This window comes from Psilocybe cubensis, chromosome 3, assembly GCF_017499595.1.
Source record: "Psilocybe cubensis strain MGC-MH-2018 chromosome 3, whole genome shotgun sequence".
Lineage (NCBI taxonomy): Eukaryota > Fungi > Basidiomycota > Agaricomycetes > Agaricales > Agrocybaceae > Psilocybe > Psilocybe cubensis.
The window spans coordinates 672,211-692,236 of NC_063001.1; the positions used below are offsets into that span (position 1 = coordinate 672,211).

The 20,026-nt window shown below is 49.3% G+C and overlaps 2 protein-coding genes across 2 annotated transcripts; both read right to left on the minus strand.

Moving 5' to 3' along the window:
- Window positions 1-7,298: 7,298 nt before the first annotated feature.
- JR316_0003019 (uncharacterized protein) lies at window positions 7,299-9,092 on the minus strand (the record flags this gene model as incomplete). The annotated part of the gene is made up of 6 exons (XM_047888800.1): window positions 7,299-7,738; window positions 7,819-8,086; window positions 8,139-8,217; window positions 8,279-8,334; window positions 8,588-8,705; window positions 9,010-9,092. 6 exons carry the CDS (start codon window positions 9,090-9,092, stop codon window positions 7,299-7,301), a joined length of 1,044 nt encoding a protein of 347 aa, XP_047751174.1.
- An 8,824-nt stretch (window positions 9,093-17,916) lies between these two features.
- On the minus strand, window positions 17,917-19,710 carry JR316_0003020 (uncharacterized protein; the record flags this gene model as incomplete). Its single annotated transcript, XM_047888801.1, has 6 exons — window positions 17,917-18,356; window positions 18,437-18,704; window positions 18,757-18,835; window positions 18,897-18,952; window positions 19,206-19,323; window positions 19,628-19,710. The coding sequence occupies 6 exons, from the start codon at window positions 19,708-19,710 to the stop codon at window positions 17,917-17,919; spliced, it is 1,044 nt and encodes a 347-aa protein (XP_047751175.1).
- Window positions 19,711-20,026: the final 316 nt, after the last annotated feature.

The window sequence follows — 20,026 nt, forward strand, 5'->3', positions numbered from 1 at the left end:
ACCACAGCCCTTTATTCTCAAGGCGAGTATCGATGCATAGCTTCAAGGCGAAACTGATACAAAGTCAGTACATGTTTTCAACACTATATCCAATGTCACATACCTCTTGGTTACCGCGCATTCCTTTACCAGCATTCGTCGGACACCCGAATCTCAAATTTGATTCTGCACACATTGTCAGTACTTATAAGTCTTTGAAGCGTATAAAACTTACAAGGTTGAAACCAGAATACATCGCCCGAGAGACCTAGGTTGATACTAGAGCATGGCATAGACAGAGTGCGATGCCAAGGAGGGTGCATGACGATGAGGAACATCCACGACGAGGAGGGTGCACAACAATGGGTGCATGACGAGGAGGGTACGCAAAAAGAAAGGTGTGCAACGAGGGAGGTAACGACGAGGACGGGTACACGTCGACGTACATCCAGCATTAGGGCATAATGCACGGCTGGTGTTCATGAAATTCCAGTCCCTCTTTATACTCTTTTTTTACCAAGTTTTCAAGGTCACGTTGTATTTTCGCTGGCACATCACCTCATTTCTGTAGCTTCATCAATTACACTAGTCTTCGCTTCACTCCAACTTCGTTTACGAAGTGTAAAATTTATTTATTGGAATGCCATAATTTGACTCTTAGGAGTCCGGGAATATGAGTGATTCCACTTCCCTGTTGCTCTCCGACTTGAATTCCAAGGCAGAAGATCCTGCTACAAATGTCCGAAAACTGTCCACATCCACAAATTACATTCCATGCTCGAGCACTGGAACAGCCGCTTTCCATCCTCGTAAACTCGTATTATTGTGCTAGACCCGGAGATCCACTTACGCGTAGAAGGCCGTAGTTTTGTTGAACGTTGCTTCACAACATTACGTGCATTTACATCCAACATAACGTCCTGTACCGCTGGCACAACACGCGCACCCGGCATGCAGGTATTCTGAATTCGACGCGACGCGTCTCATCCACAACGCCAGAAAGCAAAAGACCCTGAACGCGAACGCCCCTAAACGCGAATTGGTTTCGGATAACAAAGTCAGCTGAACTTGACGCGACGCGTCGGACGCGTGTCAGGGCAGAGCTGAGCTGTTTAATCTAATGACGCACATTTTCGTAACAAGCGCTGCTTCCTTTGAAACCCGCTTTTGGAATAGTCGCGCTAGCGCCCGATCCGTGTCATCGCGATTCCGGATTCACGATCCTCGATTCAAGCCTAAATTTAAATCTGGGCAGACCAACATCCAGGCCCACATTTACATAAATGCTTGCTGGAGAGCTTTCTACTATGTCTGGGGGTCATTTTTGATGTAGCGACTGTAATTGAAGGTGTTTTCATGGGAGTTAAATGTAACTCTGGCTTGTTTTCAATGTAAATATAACTAAATCTCAAGGTATACTCTACAGAAATTGTTTGTGGGAATACCGGTAAGTCAGGTTGCATCTGCATACTCGCTGACTATCTGTAGCACTGTAGAGGTTTGATATACGTGCTTATATTAACATTCATTTCACTCTGCGGCCAAAAATCCGTCTCTGAACGGATATTTAAATAACTCATGCAGGGGTCACCCGAGCCCCTGTCCCGCTCTTGAATGTAAATTTAAAGTCTAACTGCAGGCCTATGACATGCTTTACCTCAACAAGGCTAGTGCCTCGGCTGCTCGGAGCCATCACAATGTTCAGCGGAGACTCTGAAGTTTCGGAGGATTGAGAAAAATACAATGACGTGGCATTCAAATTCACAGTAGTTTGACCTCCATAAGACGTCTGTGAGCTGAATAGTGTACCATAGAGTGTGAATAGAAGACAATATGATAAAATCCACTTGTAACTAACAGAATAAATTGAAATCTCTTGTGAATTTTCAAGTACTCGTCCTAAAATCGACTGCACGCAATTTCATCCGCAGAATATAGATTACAACAAGCCCACAGGCAGGGTATGGTGTACCAGTACTGATATATTACCTAGAATAGTCCAAAATCACTCACAGGAAGCAATGGCATTTGTTTGACATATAAACCAATGACATTCTCCTCCTCCCCCGATACGTCAATTTACGTCGTTTTAGTCGTTTCCATTCTATCCGTACCTTATTATAGATTAGCCTAGCACCCTTTGGCTCGCGAATAACGTTGTGAATCGGTGCTCTAGAGCCCAGAAGAACGTAGTTGATTGGATACAGTGCAGGCGGGTAATAACAACGTGTCATGCGTACCGCGGCTGTTTGCTGCATACTCGCCATTTGAGGCGGTTTGGCGGATGCGTATAGATGTAGTGATGCGTGGTTGAAGAGATGATGCGCCGTGGTGCAAGGAAAAGTCGGCAATTTGGAGTTGTTCACGTCAAGCCGTGAAATGGTGTAAATCGCGCATTCCCGCAGTTTGAAGAGGTGTAGGGGGGATTTTGTGAGCTGAGGGGCTGGAATAGTATGAAATTTAAGTGATGAGTAGTGAAATTTGAGTGCTAAAACCTTGAGAAAAGTTACACATTTCAAAAAATATTAAGCGCCCGAATAGACATCACACTGAATTGCGTGAACACAGCAATTCCAAAGGCATTCCTCAGGTATCTCTGTATAGCAGCAGATACTACCATACCCCTAATCACTCACATCGTGCATCCCATGTCAACAATCCCAAAAAATTCAACAAAATTTTCAACTCACGTACATACCAACATCCTCCCCCTCCCCCGATTCGCGAATACAGCCCATTTCGAACGCCTCCCTTTCTTCCTGGTCTTTTCCGGCACTAACGGGGACCTGCTCGGCTAGGCTAGGCTGCCGTCACCCGACCTAGAAGGACGGAAATGAAAGCAACCACTGACGGTCTTCAGCTGAATACACAAATGCAATGATACGTACCGTACAATTCTGCGCGTTTTCCGCGTATTCCTGGCATTTAGGGTGTTTTAATACGTTACCTATGGTGTTATGCTGGTGTCTGGGCGTCGGATCGAAGGTTGAAAAGTCGTAAGGTTTGTCTGGTTTCGTATTGCAAGTGTGCTCATGGAGCCGAATGCCCTCATTGTTGGAATAACGGGTTTACATGGTTTTTCAATGTCAGGTAGCCCCTGAGTGATATGATAGATGCTCTTCAGTATGTGAGTATGTCTGCGAGACTTGTTGAGCTCGGAGCACGATGGAAAAGGGTGTACTGCGTATCAACTCCAAATAAGCGCCGAGAACGTGCATATCTACATACAGTGCAAAACAACACTACACACACCTCTAGAAAGATGACAGGGGTAATAATACCTCTCAGCTCTACCCCTCCAAACCATCCACCCCGCGGAACCATCGAAACAGCTGAACCAATCACATCCGAATCTGCACCTCCTCTCCCAAATCCGCATTCCACCCCATTCCAACCGCATTTCTTTTCTTCCGGCTTCGGAATCTCACCACCTCGGCTACTCAGAGTCATAACGGCAGATCAGAAGAAGACAGCGGCGTTCAATTTGTCGCTGTGCAGAAGACGAGTTTTACGGGTGTTGACTACAGAGCAAGTGTCCGCACTCCGGGAGAGCTAGAATGTGTCGTTTGTGTGATTATGGGTAGAATACGTATGGGTGGTGAATTGAATGTACGTACTGGTTTCCCCGAGTCGTGAAGCATTTGAAAATTGTGGAAGATTTGGTGCTAAAGTTTTGTTATTCGTCGTTCAGGCAATTTTGAGGAAATGGAGTGTATCATGAATCCAGTACTTGTATTGTCCTGGTTTGCGTCTTCAAGCATTGTAAATCTTTATTCTTTATTGAGTTGAATATAATTCTCTCTTGAGCGCAATGCATCGACATCAGCTCAAACAAACAAATGTACGAAATCATATTTCACAATACAACACACCCACCCAAAGTTTCACTCACTGCAAACGGAGAAACCACATCCAATCTACAATCTCGACACACACGGACGATCGGACCACAACTCGCGTAACCCAAATCCGAACCCGCACTAACAAGCGACACCGAAAAAAAAAAAGAATCTGTATATTTCATTATTCGGTCTACTTACGACATGTAACAGGCGTACTAGTAACAGCCCCACGCGGGTATATAAAGACCACGCACCTTGCTGGCCTTTCTTCATCCCCTCACCGCCTACTCTCCTCTGCCTCTTCAGCTCTCCTCTTCTTTTCTCTTCGGGCTTGGATGGCGCGTTCTGGCAGACGGTGAGCCTTCTAGTTCGTTCTCGACGGCGCTGACGTTGTGCACTATATAGGCATTGGTGAGTGATATTGACACGACGCCGAGGCGATTCTGACGCGTTTCTCATAGGCCCGCGCACCACGATGAAAACACCCCTCCTAACCTTGCCCGTAAAGGTGAGTTGCACCCACCCAACGATGCGCTGCTACTCACTTTGCTTCTCGCTGCACAGAAAAGTAAGGATTTCCGTGAGTCGGGGCCCCTATGACACGCAGAGCGCTGACAACGCACCTTGACAGAATGGCCTCTCGATCCATCCACCTGACGGCGTGGGCTGGTTGATACCGTGAAGGTTGCTGGAAAGGTCCTAGACGGTGTGGACACGATAACGACGGTAAGTAGTAGGGCAATAACTAACAGATGCTTTACTGACCCACCTTGAAATTAGATTCCCCGCCCGCCTCTGTCACTGCAAGTTGGATCCATTGGACTATGAGGGGACATAACATGCCCCCCAAATCCCGCTCCACGGTGAGTGTCGAGAGCGACTGAAAGTGCTTGCTGATTAATCCGACGCTTGCTGGGGTAGACGACCCTACGCGGGTATAAAGACCACGGGTGTTGCTGGAATTCTTCATCTTTGGGCTTGGATGACGTGTTCGGGCAGACGGTGAGCTTTGTAGTCGACAGCGCTGACGTTGAGCACACCAGAGCCACCGTTTGAGGCGACGGTGAGTAACATGCACACGATGCCAATGTGATTCTGACGCATTCCTCGTAGAAGTGCTATAGGTGCGTTGGTCACCGCAGAACGCTGACAACATACCTCGACAGAACACCACCTAGCCTGTCCCGCTCTGCCCAGACCAGCCAACACCGCTTCTCGCTACACAGACAAGGCATTGCCTACAGAATTTCTGTGAGTCGGGGCCCCTGATACGTAGAAAGCTGACGAAATACCTTGACAGAATGTCTTCTTGATCCATCCCGCTCCTCTCCCTGGCATAACGATTGACGGCGTGAAAAAAAAGAAGTTTAGATGCGTAACGAACTGCAGAGTACTGACCGTGCCGATTACTCCATCCCACACTCTCCTTGTATCCTTTCCCTCTCCGCATTGCCCCATACCACCAATGACCGCGCGCAGCGACACTGTCTTGACGGCCGTCCAGAATGCATGCAGCTGAGGGGAGAGAGGTAAGCACAATCCCTCGCGGTCAAAAGAATTGTCAACTTACTGACCGGTGATACAAGCTGTTGAAAATTGACATGGCCTGCCCACACCATCGATGACCTGCGCTGTGTGCTGGATAGCGCGCAGTGACGCTGTCTTGACGGCCGCCCAGAATGCACACAGCTGAGGGAAAGCGGTAAGCACGGTCCCTTGAGGTTGAAAGAGTTGTCTACTGACCTGTGACACAAATCGACCCCCTAGGTCCATGGATAGCGAGCAAAGACTCTTGACCGCAAGGTAAGCCGTCGATATAATAACCCAACCAACCTATTGACGCACCAATTGACCTCTAGTCGGGCACGACTGTATGCGCGAGCCTTGTTCTTTGAGGCGCAAGGAACCTTGGGTGTTGGTTAAAGGTATGCCCGCTCAGTTTGTCTGCGAAACTGTCTTGAATGGCGGGCTGAATGCTGCATGCACTGTGGCTTGACGGGGGTGGAAAGACTCTGCAAGGGTGCTGTCACTGGCTTGGGCATCCATCGCTTGTCCCATGACGGCGGCGTGTCGACGTTGGGATCAACGTTGTTTAGTGATGAGTCTGCGTGCTGCCACATTCCCCTATACGGACATGCGGCCTCAAGCTGAGATCCAACAACTGAGAAAGTCAAATATAAAAAGACGGACAATAACGTACCTCAGTTTCCCCTAGATGCTCACAAATATCAAGGTAGGCGAAGATCGGGGTGTGTGAGTGAGAAGACGAAGCGGGTAATATAGGTGCTGTGGGGATGAGGCGGAGAGTGCAACATGTGTCGCCTCCTTCATCTTCCAACGGAAAGGACTTGAGCGCAAGGTGCACGGCGTGACGGTGGTCAAGGAGCTCATCAAAAACGAAGGCCGACTGCCTTCTTCAAGGGGCTGACGCCAAAGGTATGCCAGTGTCCTACTTAGTTGCAATTCGCCGCATGCACCGCATCGACACAACGTCTAGTGATTACTTGCTAAAACAGGTATACATACATCTCGTAGTGTAGAGTATGATTCAGGAGCACATGCACAGCTGGTGGGGATAGATAGGGTAGGTAGGTTACTATAGGTGTAGTAGTAGTATGTCGGCTGTACACACATGAAAAAAGGTATAAGTGTTAACGTGAATGTGAATCTGGGAAAACAAGGTCATAAAGATGGGAGAAAATTAAATATAGGAAATGTGCGGTCGGGTGTGCGTGCACACTATGCAGCAGAGGAGAACACAACAGGCAGAAGGTAGAGGTGGATGATAACGAGGTGAACATGCCGAAGAAGAAGAAAAAGAGGAGAACAATGCAGAGGAGGGAAAATCGAGAACGAAATTGAAGGAAGACGAAACGAGAATCAAATCAGAACGGCTCGAAATCCAAAATCCAGTTCCGATTCCAATAGTTTTCTACAACAACTCTACTCTACAAAGATCTTCTACTTTTACAAATTCGTCTTCGACACGTCAACGCGTCGTCGACGATCACCCGCGTACCGCGCCACCTGCTCTGCAGTGGTCACTCGTCCTCGCACGCACGCGTGCAAGTGCACAAATCAAGCACGACCGGTGAGTCTTTCTACTACATCAAAACAAAAAAAAGCAGAAACGGGGGAAAGAAATAGAAAACAAAAGGAGAAAGCGGGAACTGGACTGGACGATATACACGAGGGGCTTGGTGGTGGTGGTGGTGGTGGTGGCAACAACAGACAGCATCGAGCGCCAGGCGGTCTAGGGATGGACAGAAGGGATCCTCCGAGCATGCATGCACGCGCGTGTGCTCCCCTCCCTCTCATCCTCCGAGGTGTGATGTTGGCCCGCAAAAAGTGAATAGGTGCGTATGTGGGTGGAAATCAACTCCGGGTATCGGTTACTGAACTAGATGGGAAGGGGGGGAGGAGACTTGGACAGACATGTATGGTATGCAGGGAGGCACGACGGAAGAAGGAGGGCGCTCAGAGTGAGAACCACTGCCTCTTCGCGTGAAGCCTCCTGTGCGCGGTGGTTGCAGCTACTTTCACCTGTGGCTCGGGCTCGGGCGATTTCTTGACGAGCACGCCCTCCTCCGGGGAGGGAAGCAAAGCGCGTCTCCTGCGCCTGCTCGAGCGCTTCTGGCAAGACGGGGCGGGGTTGCCGTTGTCGTTGCTGGTAGAAACAGAAGCAGCGGATGCAGAAGAAGCGGAGGCAGAGGCAGAGGAAGAAGCGCCTGCGGCGAGGTTGGCGGGGGCGGGGCTTGCACCGGTGTTCCCACCTGAGTTTGCGTTGTTCGAGCCTGAGCCGTTGTTTGAGTTGGGTTTGTTCGAGCCCGAGTTGTTGTTGTTGGAGCCAGAATTGTTGGAACCGGAGTTGCCTGCGGGAGCACTCGGAGCGCCGGCAAAGATATCGTTCTGCGCGCCTGAAAAGAAGAATCGCAAAAAAACGCCAGGTCAGCCACTTACAATCCGAAATAAAAAAAAAATAATCATTGAAACCAACCATCAGCGAAACCCAGCTTGGCATTGTATGCTGGAGACTTGAAGCTGCCTGAAAGGTCGTATCCACTGACAGCGATGTTGTTGCCCTCGTTCTGGTTCCAGTAAATCATCTGCTTCGAGCCCTTGACGCAGGCACCTGGGTTGCCCTCGCACCACACGGGTGGCTGTGGGGGTGCAATGGGCGTAGTGCTCTTCGCGCCGGTGACTTTGCACTTGAATGGCTGGTGGTACATGTTCGGCTGGCCGCAGCCGTTCGGGACCCATCCCCACTGTGGAAAGAGTTAGACGAAAAATGTGAAGTTTGAATAGAAGTCGGCTTACAGCGCAGATGCAGCCTCCTTCAGGGCAGGCGGGCAAGTTGGCCGGGACATCGTAGCTGATAACGCGCTTCCAGGGTGTGCTGTGGGGGATTTTATTGATAAGCGTCATTGATTTATTTGCAAGGAATGAAAACCACTCACTTATAACGAACAGTGAACACTGCAAGGTTCTGGGGAGTTACTGCCTTGATGTCAGACTAGAAAGTATTTGCAAAGTGAGCGCTAGATATGATTTTGAACGAGAGTTGGGGACTTGCGTTGTACGAGATTGCGAATGCGGTTCCGGCCGCCATAGACTGATTCTGGGCATGCACTGCACAAAAATGAATCAGCAAAAACGCCAAGAAACGAGGGCCGCTCACTGTTTGGGGACGTGATGCATGAAGGGACATTCTGTGAGGCACAGTGGGTTAATTAATCAGTTGCTAGGAATATGGGAAAGACACGCACATAGTCCTCGGGGTATGTCGCACCGTCTGGCCATTCTGAGGTGTCGCGCCCGTTGTACGCCAGCGTGGTCTTTGCGCGGTTGGAGGCGATCTCGACGGTGAAGCTTCCACCAGCAGGACTGAAGTCGGGGTTTAGACGACGGAAATCAAAAATACAGGTGTGTTGGGACTCACAGCTCGAGGAAGTCCCCGTCTGCAGGAGGATATAGGTCACACTAGGTTAACAATTGCGTTGTTGATATGATGGACTGCAGAGTGTTGTTTAATGAGATGAACATAGCACAACGGCAAAACACGTACACCACCAATCCTTAAAGTTGAGCTGGACAATCGCGTAGGAATTCAAGTCTTGCGCAGCTTGCGGACCCTATAGAAAGAATGTAGATTCTTCAGCGGTTCTGAACATTTTGAAATGAGGACTACATTCCTTTGTGGAAAGCTGCAAGATGGGCGTTGGCGCCGCTTAGCCACAAGGCCGCTGTGAGAAGGGTTGCAGCTCGAAACATTGACTTGAACTTGTTGAGCCGCGTTGAAAAAGAGTGTGGTTGGCCTTGAAGAAAGTTTGGCGTAAACCGAGCGGGATGGTACAGGAAGGAGTCGTACAAGTCGTTGGAGTGAAAAGTTGACAGTCTAGTTTATAAGCTAATCAGGAAGTGAGCGGATGGATGATACCCTGCGTTCATCATGGAAGAAGGGGAGGCAGACCACCTAAATTGATAGATTACTATTTATGATGTGCAGATGTTGCTTTTTCTGGCGAGTTTTTTCTCGGTAAAATGTCGAGATCTATTAATAGGCCAAAAAAAGAGCGTAGTCCATGCATTCCAACACCTTCAATTTATCGTACAAGCAGAGGTTAGCCCCGCCCGAAGGCCAGAATGGGGCGTAACCGGTCTATCTACAGGGAAATCACTCACCGGCGAAAATCTGTCAAGGTCACGGGACAAACATCCTACCACAACGACGGGTCATACGTGTTCTTCCCGGGTTGACAATAGGCCCGCCTACGTCGTGTTAGAGGGTTCAAGGGCCCCGCGCGGGTCCACTTCAGAGGTGTCCAACAATAATCGCTAGAGCATACCCCTGCGTCAAAGCTCCCCGGACGCCATTATGTTGTGTCAGAGCATAGCGGGGTGACTCGAGGGTGCTGAACGGAAATTAGGGTGAGTCCTGCTCGCCGGGTCAAAGCAACGATGTGTCGTGTTTGTCTAACGCCATACTGGTGCTGGGTGAGGAGTAGGCTGTATCCAGTTCGGCAGACAGCAATACATCTCCAGTTGGGTGGGTGCATAGCACTGCCTCCAAAGAGGCTGGACAACATTGGATGAAGGAGGAGATGCGCGTCTTGCCGGACAGCAATACATGGATAAGAGTTGGGTAGATCCTACTCGCCGGAAGACGATACGTTGCGTTGGGGCATATGTTGGTGGCACATAAAGTCGACACGAGCAAAGGGGAGAATTGAGCTCGCCGGAAGGCGATACGTTGCGTTGGGGCATACGTTGGTTGCACATGAAGTCGAGACGAGCAAAGGGGAGGGTCCAGCTCACCGGAAGGCGATACATGGCGTCGGCGCATAGCTGGATACGTAGTGGGTTAAATCCTGCTTGCCGGAAGACGATGCTTCGCGTTGGAGCATCCGCTGGTTGCACATAGAGTCAAAACAAGCAAAGAGGAGGGCCCAGCTCGCCGGACGGCAATACATAGCGTCAGAGCGTAGTTGGACAAGGAGTGTGGTGGATCCTGCTCGCCGGAAGACGTTGCATTGCGTTGAAGCATCCGTTGGTTGCACATGGAGTCGATACGAGTAAAGGGGAGGGTCCAGCTCGCCGGACAGCGATATATCGTGTCGGGGCATTATTTGGTGTCCTTGGGACAAGCAAAGCGGGTGGGTTTAGCTCGCCGGACGACGATATGTTGCCTCAGAGCATCTTTAGGCATGCTGGCACTAGCGAGTCGCGGGAAAGAAATATATCGCGTCGGAGTAATCTGAGTTATGGAAAACAGTTAAGCACATGTCTAGCACTGTGAACAGCAATACACTTACCAATACCACAGCCCTTTATTCTCAAGGCGAGAATCAATGCATAGCTTCAAGGCAAAACTGATACAAAGTCAGTACATGTTTTCAACACTATATCCAATGTCACATACCTCTTGGTTACCATGCATTCCTTTACCAGCATTCGTCGGACACCCGAATCTCAAATTTGATTCTGCACACATTGTCAGTACTTATAAGTCTTTGAAGCGTATAAAACTTACAAGGTTGAAACCAGAATACATCGCCCGAGAGACCTAGGTTGATACTAGAGCATGGCATAGACAGAGTGCGATGCCAAGGAGGGTGCATGACGATGAGGAACGTCCACGACAAGGAGGGTGCACAACAATGGGTGCATGACGAGGAGGGTACGCAAAAAGAAAGGTGTGCAACGAGGGAGGTAACGACGAGGACGGGTACACGTCGACGTACATCCAGCATTAGGGCATAATGCACGGCTGGTGTTCATGAAATTCCAGTCCCTCTTTATACTCTTTTTTTACCAAGTTTTCAAGGTCACGTTGTATTTTCGCTGGCACATCACCTCATTTCTGTAGCTTCATCAATTACACTAGTCTTCGCTTCACTCCAACTTCGTTTACGAAGTGTAAAATTTATTTATTGGAATGCCATAATTTGACTCTTAGGAGTCCGGGAATATGAGTGATTCCACTTCCCTGTTTGCTCTCCAACTTGAATTCCAAGGCAGAAGATCCTGCTACAAATGTCCGAAAACTGTCCACATCCACAAATTACATTCCATGCTCGAGCACTGGAACAGCCGCTTTCGATCCTCGTAAACTCGTATCATTGTGCTAGACCCGGAGATCCACTTACGCGTAGAAGGCCGTAGTTTTGTTGAACGTTGCTTCACAACATTACGTGCATTTACATCCAACATAACGTCCTGCACCGCTGGCACAACACGCGCACACGGCATGCAGGTATTCTGAATTCGACGCGACGCATCTCATCCACAACGCCAGAAAGCAAAAAGACCCTGAACGCCCCTAAACGCGAATTGACTCCGAAAATAACAAAGTCACTTGAACTCGACGCGACGCGTCGGACGCGTGTCAGGGCAGCTGAGCTGTTTAATCTAATGACGCACATTTTCGTAACAAGCGCTGCTTCCTTTGAAACCCGCTTTTGGAATAGTCGCGCTAGCGCCCGATCCGTGTCATCGCGATTCCGGATTCACGATCCTTGATTCAAGCCTAAATTTAAATCTGGGCAGACCAACATCCAGGCCCACATTTACATAAATGCTTGCTGGAGAGCTTTCTACTACGTCTGGGGGTCATTTTTGATGTAGCGACTGTAATTGAAGGTGTTTTCATGGGAGTTAAATATAACTCTGGCTTGTTTTCAATGTAAATATAATTAAATCTCGAGGTATACTCTACAGAAATTGTTTGTGGGAATACCGGTAAGTCAGGTTGCATCTGCATACTCGCTGACTATCTGTAGCACTGTAGAGGTTTGATATACGTGCTTATATTAACATTCATTTCACTCTGCGGCCAAAAATCCGTCTCTGAACGGATATTTAAATAACTCATGCAGGGGTCACCCGAGCCCCTGTCCCGCTCTTGAATGTAAATTTAAAGTCTAACTGCAGCCTATGACATGCTTTACCTCAACAAGGCTAGTGGCTCGGCTGCTCGGAGCCATCACAATGTTCAGCGGAGACTCTGAAGTTTCGGAGGATTGAGAAAAATACAATGACGTGGCATTCAAATTCACAGTAGTTTGACCTCCATAAGGCGTCTGTGAGTTGAATAGTGAATAGAAGACAATATGATAAAATCCACTTGTAACTAACAGAATAAATTGAAATCTCTTGTGAATTTTCAAGTACTCGTCCTAAAATCGACTGCACGCAATTTCATCCGCAGAATATAGATTACAACAAGCCCACAGGCAGGGTATGGTGTACCAGTACTGATATATTACCTAGAATAGTCCAAAATCACTCACAGGAAGCAATGACATTTGTTTGACATATAAACCAATGACATTCTCCTCCTCCCCCGATACGTCATTTTACGTCGTTTCAGTCGTTTCCATTCTATCCGTACCTTATTATAGATTAGCCTAGCACCCTTCGGCTCGCAAATAACGTTGTGAATCGGTGCTCTAGAGCCCAGAAGAACGTAGTTGATTGGATACAGTGCAGGCGGGTAATAACAATGTGGCATGCGTACCGCGGCCGTTTGCTGCATACTCGCCATTTGAGGCGGTTTGGCGGATGCGTATAGGTGTAGTGATGCGTGGTTGAAGAGATGATGCGCCGTGGTGCAAAGAAAAGTCGGCAATTTGGAGTTGTTCACGTCAAGCCGTGAAATGGTGTAAATCGCGCATTCCCGCAGTTTGAAGAGGTGTAGGGGGGATTTTGTGAGCTGAGGGGCTGGAATAGTATGAAATTTAAGTGATGAGTAGTGAAATTTGAGTGCTAAAACCTTGAGAAAAGTTACACATTTCAAAAAATATTAAGCGCCCGAATAGACATCACACTGAATTGCGTGAACACAGCAATTCCAAAGGCATTCCTCAGGTATCTCTGTATAGCAGCAGATACTACCATACCCCTAATCACTCACATCGTGCATCCCATGTCAACAATCCCAAAAAATTCAACAAAATTTTCAACTCACGTACATACCAACATCCTCCCCCTCCCCCGATTCGCGAATACAGCCCATTTCGAACGCCTCCCTTTCTTCCTGGTCTTTTCCGGCACTAACGGGGACCTGCTCGGCTAGGCTAGGCTGCCGTCACCCGACCTAGAAGGACGGAAATGAAAGCAACCACTGACGGTCTTCAGCTGAATACACAAATGCAATGATACGTACCGTACAATTCTGCGCGTTTTCCGCGTATTCCTGGCATTTAGGGTGTTTTAATACGTTACCTATGGTGTTATGCTGGTGTCTGGGCGTCGGATCGAAGGTTGAAAAGTCGTAAGGTTTGTCTGGTTTCGTATTGCAAGTGTGCTCATGGAGCCGAATGCCCTCATTGTTGGAATAACGGGTTTACATGGTTTTTCAATGTCAGGTAGCCCCTGAGTGATATGATAGATGCTCTTCAGTATGTGAGTATGTCTGCGAGACTTGTTGAGCTCGGAGCACGATGGAAAAGGGTGTACTGCGTATCAACTCCAAATAAGCGCCGAGAACGTGCATATCTACATACAGTGCAAAACAACACTACACACACCTCTAGAAAGATGACAGGGGTAATAATACCTCTCAGCTCTACCCCTCCAAACCATCCACCCCGCGGAACCATCGAAACAGCTGAACCAATCACATCCGAATCTGCACCTCCTCTCCCAAATCCGCATTCCACCCCATTCCAACCGCATTTCTTTTCTTCCGGCTTCGGAATCTCACCACCTCGGCTACTCAGAGTCATAACGGCAGATCAGAAGAAGACAGCGGCGTTCAATTTGTCGCTGTGCAGAAGACGAGTTTTACGGGTGTTGACTACAGAGCAAGTGTCCGCACTCCGGGAGAGCTAGAATGTGTCGTTTGTGTGATTATGGGTAGAATACGTATGGGTGGTGAATTGAATGTACGTACTGGTTTCCCCGAGTCGTGAAGCATTTGAAAATTGTGGAAGATTTGGTGCTAAAGTTTTGTTATTCGTCGTTCAGGCAATTTTGAGGAAATGGAGTGTATCATGAATCCAGTACTTGTATTGTCCTGGTTTGCGTCTTCAAGCATTGTAAATCTTTATTCTTTATTGAGTTGAATATAATTCTCTCTTGAGCGCAATGCATCGACATCAGCTCAAACAAACAAATGTACGAAATCATATTTCACAATACAACACACCCACCCAAAGTTTCACTCACTGCAAACGGAGAAACCACATCCAATCTACAATCTCGACACACACGGACGATCGGACCACAACTCGCGTAACCCAAATCCGAACCCGCACTAACAAGCGACACCGAAAAAAAAAAAGAATCTGTATATTTCATTATTCGGTCTACTTACGACATGTAACAGGCGTACTAGTAACAGCCCCACGCGGGTATATAAAGACCACGCACCTTGCTGGCCTTTCTTCATCCCCTCACCGCCTACTCTCCTCTGCCTCTTCAGCTCTCCTCTTCTTTTCTCTTCGGGCTTGGATGGCGCGTTCTGGCAGACGGTGAGCCTTCTAGTTCGTTCTCGACGGCGCTGACGTTGTGCACTATATAGGCATTGGTGAGTGATATTGACACGACGCCGAGGCGATTCTGACGCGTTTCTCATAGGCCCGCGCACCACGATGAAAACACCCCTCCTAACCTTGCCCGTAAAGGTGAGTTGCACCCACCCAACGATGCGCTGCTACTCACTTTGCTTCTCGCTGCACAGAAAAGTAAGGATTTCCGTGAGTCGGGGCCCCTATGACACGCAGAGCGCTGACAACGCACCTTGACAGAATGGCCTCTCGATCCATCCACCTGACGGCGTGGGCTGGTTGATACCGTGAAGGTTGCTGGAAAGGTCCTAGACGGTGTGGACACGATAACGACGGTAAGTAGTAGGGCAATAACTAACAGATGCTTTACTGACCCACCTTGAAATTAGATTCCCCGCCCGCCTCTGTCACTGCAAGTTGGATCCATTGGACTATGAGGGGACATAACATGCCCCCCAAATCCCGCTCCACGGTGAGTGTCGAGAGCGACTGAAAGTGCTTGCTGATTAATCCGACGCTTGCTGGGGTAGACGACCCTACGCGGGTATAAAGACCACGGGTGTTGCTGGCATTCTTCATCTTTGGGCTTGGATGACGTGTTCGGGCAGACGGTGAGCTTTGTAGTCGACAGCGCTGACGTTGAGCACACCAGAGCCACCGTTTGAGGCGACGGTGAGTAACATGCACACGATGCCAATGTGATTCTGACGCATTCCTCGTAGAAGTGCTATAGGTGCGTTGGTCACCGCAGAACGCTGACAACATACCTCGACAGAACACCACCTAGCCTGTCCCGCTCTGCCCAGACCAGCCAACACCGCTTCTCGCTACACAGACAAGGCATTGCCTACAGAATTTCTGTGAGTCGGGGCCCCTGATACGTAGAAAGCTGACGAAATACCTTGACAGAATGTCTTCTTGATCCATCCCGCTCCTCTCCCTGGCATAACGATTGACGGCGTGAAAAAAAAGAAGTTTAGATGCGTAACGAACTGCAGAGTACTGACCGTGCCGATTACTCCATCCCACACTCTCCTTGTATCCTTTCCCTCTCCGCATTGCCCCATACCACCAATGACCGCGCGCAGCGACACTGTCTTGACGGCCGTCCAGAATGCATGCAGCTGAGGGGAGAGAGGTAAGCACAATCCCTCGCGGTCAAAAGAATTGTCAACTTACTGACCGGTGATACAAGCTGTTGAAAATTGACATGGCCTGCCCACACCATCGATGACCTGCGCTGTGTGCTGGATAGCGCGCAGTGACGCTGTCTTGACGGCCGCCCAGAATGCACACAGCTGAGGGAAAGCGGTAAGCACGGTCCCTTGAGGTTGAAAGAGTTGTCTACTGACCTGTGACACAAATCGACCCCCTAGGTCCATGGATAGCGAGCAAAGACTCTTGACCGCAAGGTAAGCCGTCGATATAATAACCCAACCAACCTATTGACGCACCAATTGACCTCTAGTCGGGCACGACTGTATGCGCGAGCCTTGTTCTTTGAGGCGCAAGGAACCTTGGGTGTTGGTTAAAGGTATGCCCGCTCAGTTTGTCTGCGAAACTGTCTTGAATGGCGGGCTGAATGCTGCATGCACTGTGGCTTGACGGGGGTGGAAAGACTCTGCAAGGGTGCTGTCACTGGCTTGGGCATCCATCGCTTGTCCCATGACGGCGGCGTGTCGACGTTGGGATCAACGTTGTTTAGTGATGAGTCTGCGTGCTGCCACATTCCCCTATACGGACATGCGGCCTCAAGCTGAGATCCAACAACTGAGAAAGTCAAATATAAAAAGACGGACAATAACGTACCTCAGTTTCCCCTAGATGCTCACAAATATCAAGGTAGGCGAAGATCGGGGTGTGTGAGTGAGAAGACGAAGCGGGTAATATAGGTGCTGTGGGGATGAGGCGGAGAGTGCAACATGTGTCGCCTCCTTCATCTTCCAACGGAAAGGACTTGAGCGCAAGGTGCACGGCGTGACGGTGGTCAAGGAGCTCATCAAAAACGAAGGCCGACTGCCTTCTTCAAGGGGCTGACGCCAAAGGTATGCCAGTGTCCTACTTAGTTGCAATTCGCCGCATGCACCGCATCGACACAACGTCTAGTGATTACTTGCTAAAACAGGTATACATACATCTCGTAGTGTAGAGTATGATTCAGGAGCACATGCACAGCTGGTGGGGATAGATAGGGTAGGTAGGTTACTATAGGTGTAGTAGTAGTATGTCGGCTGTACACACATGAAAAAAGGTATAAGTGTTAACGTGAATGTGAATCTGGGAAAACAAGGTCATAAAGATGGGAGAAAATTAAATATAGGAAATGTGCGGTCGGGTGTGCGTGCACACTATGCAGCAGAGGAGAACACAACAGGCAGAAGGTAGAGGTGGATGATAACGAGGTGAACATGCCGAAGAAGAAGAAAAAGAGGAGAACAATGCAGAGGAGGGAAAATCGAGAACGAAATTGAAGGAAGACGAAACGAGAATCAAATCAGAACGGCTCGAAATCCAAAATCCAGTTCCGATTCCAATAGTTTTCTACAACAACTCTACTCTACAAAGATCTTCTACTTTTACAAATTCGTCTTCGACACGTCAACGCGTCGTCGACGATCACCCGCGTACCGCGCCACCTGCTCTGCAGTGGTCACTCGTCCTCGCACGCACGCGTGCAAGTGCACAAATCAAGCACGACCGGTGAGTCTTTCTACTACATCAAAACAAAAAAAAGCAGAAACGGGGGAAAGAAATAGAAAACAAAAGGAGAAAGCGGGAACTGGACTGGACGATATACACGAGGGGCTTGGTGGTGGTGGTGGTGGTGGTGGCAACAACAGACAGCATCGAGCGCCAGGCGGTCTAGGGATGGACAGAAGGGATCCTCCGAGCATGCATGCACGCGCGTGTGCTCCCCTCCCTCTCATCCTCCGAGGTGTGATGTTGGCCCGCAAAAAGTGAATAGGTGCGTATGTGGGTGGAAATCAACTCCGGGTATCGGTTACTGAACTAGATGGGAAGGGGGGGAGGAGACTTGGACAGACATGTATGGTATGCAGGGAGGCACGACGGAAGAAGGAGGGCGCTCAGAGTGAGAACCACTGCCTCTTCGCGTGAAGCCTCCTGTGCGCGGTGGTTGCAGCTACTTTCACCTGTGGCTCGGGCTCGGGCGATTTCTTGACGAGCACGCCCTCCTCCGGGGAGGGAAGCAAAGCGCGTCTCCTGCGCCTGCTCGAGCGCTTCTGGCAAGACGGGGCGGGGTTGCCGTTGTCGTTGCTGGTAGAAACAGAAGCAGCGGATGCAGAAGAAGCGGAGGCAGAGGCAGAGGAAGAAGCGCCTGCGGCGAGGTTGGCGGGGGCGGGGCTTGCACCGGTGTTCCCACCTGAGTTTGCGTTGTTCGAGCCTGAGCCGTTGTTTGAGTTGGGTTTGTTCGAGCCCGAGTTGTTGTTGTTGGAGCCAGAATTGTTGGAACCGGAGTTGCCTGCGGGAGCACTCGGAGCGCCGGCAAAGATATCGTTCTGCGCGCCTGAAAAGAAGAATCGCAAAAAAACGCCAGGTCAGCCACTTACAATCCGAAATAAAAAAAAAATAATCATTGAAACCAACCATCAGCGAAACCCAGCTTGGCATTGTATGCTGGAGACTTGAAGCTGCCTGAAAGGTCGTATCCACTGACAGCGATGTTGTTGCCCTCGTTCTGGTTCCAGTAAATCATCTGCTTCGAGCCCTTGACGCAGGCACCTGGGTTGCCCTCGCACCACACGGGTGGCTGTGGGGGTGCAATGGGCGTAGTGCTCTTCGCGCCGGTGACTTTGCACTTGAATGGCTGGTGGTACATGTTCGGCTGGCCGCAGCCGTTCGGGACCCATCCCCACTGTGGAAAGAGTTAGACGAAAAATGTGAAGTTTGAATAGAAGTCGGCTTACAGCGCAGATGCAGCCTCCTTCAGGGCAGGCGGGCAAGTTGGCCGGGACATCGTAGCTGATAACGCGCTTCCAGGGTGTGCTGTGGGGGATTTTATTGATAAGCGTCATTGATTTATTTGCAAGGAATGAAAACCACTCACTTATAACGAACAGTGAACACTGCAAGGTTCTGGGGAGTTACTGCCTTGATGTCAGACTAGAAAGTATTTGCAAAGTGAGCGCTAGATATGATTTTGAACGAGAGTTGGGGACTTGCGTTGTACGAGATTGCGAATGCGGTTCCGGCCGCCATAGACTGATTCTGGGCATGCACTGCACAAAAATGAATCAGCAAAAACGCCAAGAAACGAGGGCCGCTCACTGTTTGGGGACGTGATGCATGAAGGGACATTCTGTGAGGCACAGTGGGTTAATTAATCAGTTGCTAGGAATATGGGAAAGACACGCACATAGTCCTCGGGGTATGTCGCACCGTCTGGCCATTCTGAGGTGTCGCGCCCGTTGTACGCCAGCGTGGTCTTTGCGCGGTTGGAGGCGATCTCGACGGTGAAGCTTCCACCAGCAGGACTGAAGTCGGGGTTTAGACGACGGAAATCAAAAATACAGGTGTGTTGGGACTCACAGCTCGAGGAAGTCCCCGTCTGCAGGAGGATATAGGTCACACTAGGTTAACAATTGCGTTGTTGATATGATGGACTGCAGAGTGTTGTTTAATGAGATGAACATAGCACAACGGCAAAACACGTACACCACCAATCCTTAAAGTTGAGCTGGACAATCGCGTAGGAATTCAAGTCTTGCGCAGCTTGCGGACCCTATAGAAAGAATGTAGATTCTTCAGCGGTTCTGAACATTTTGAAATGAGGACTACATTCCTTTGTGGAAAGCTGCAAGATGGGCGTTGGCGCCGCTTAGCCACAAGGCCGCTGTGAGAAGGGTTGCAGCTCGAAACATTGACTTGAACTTGTTGAGCCGCGTTGAAAAAGAGTGTGGTTGGCCTTGAAGAAAGTTTGGCGTAAACCGAGCGGGATGGTACAGGAAGGAGTCGTACAAGTCGTTGGAGTGAAAAGTTGACAGTCTAGTTTATAAGCTAATCAGGAAGTGAGCGGATGGATGATACCCTGCGTTCATCATGGAAGAAGGGGAGGCAGACCACCTAAATTGATAGATTACTATTTATGATGTGCAGATGTTGCTTTTTCTGGCGAGTTTTTTCTCGGTAAAATGTCGAGATCTATTAATAGGCCAAAAAAAGAGCGTAGTCCATGCA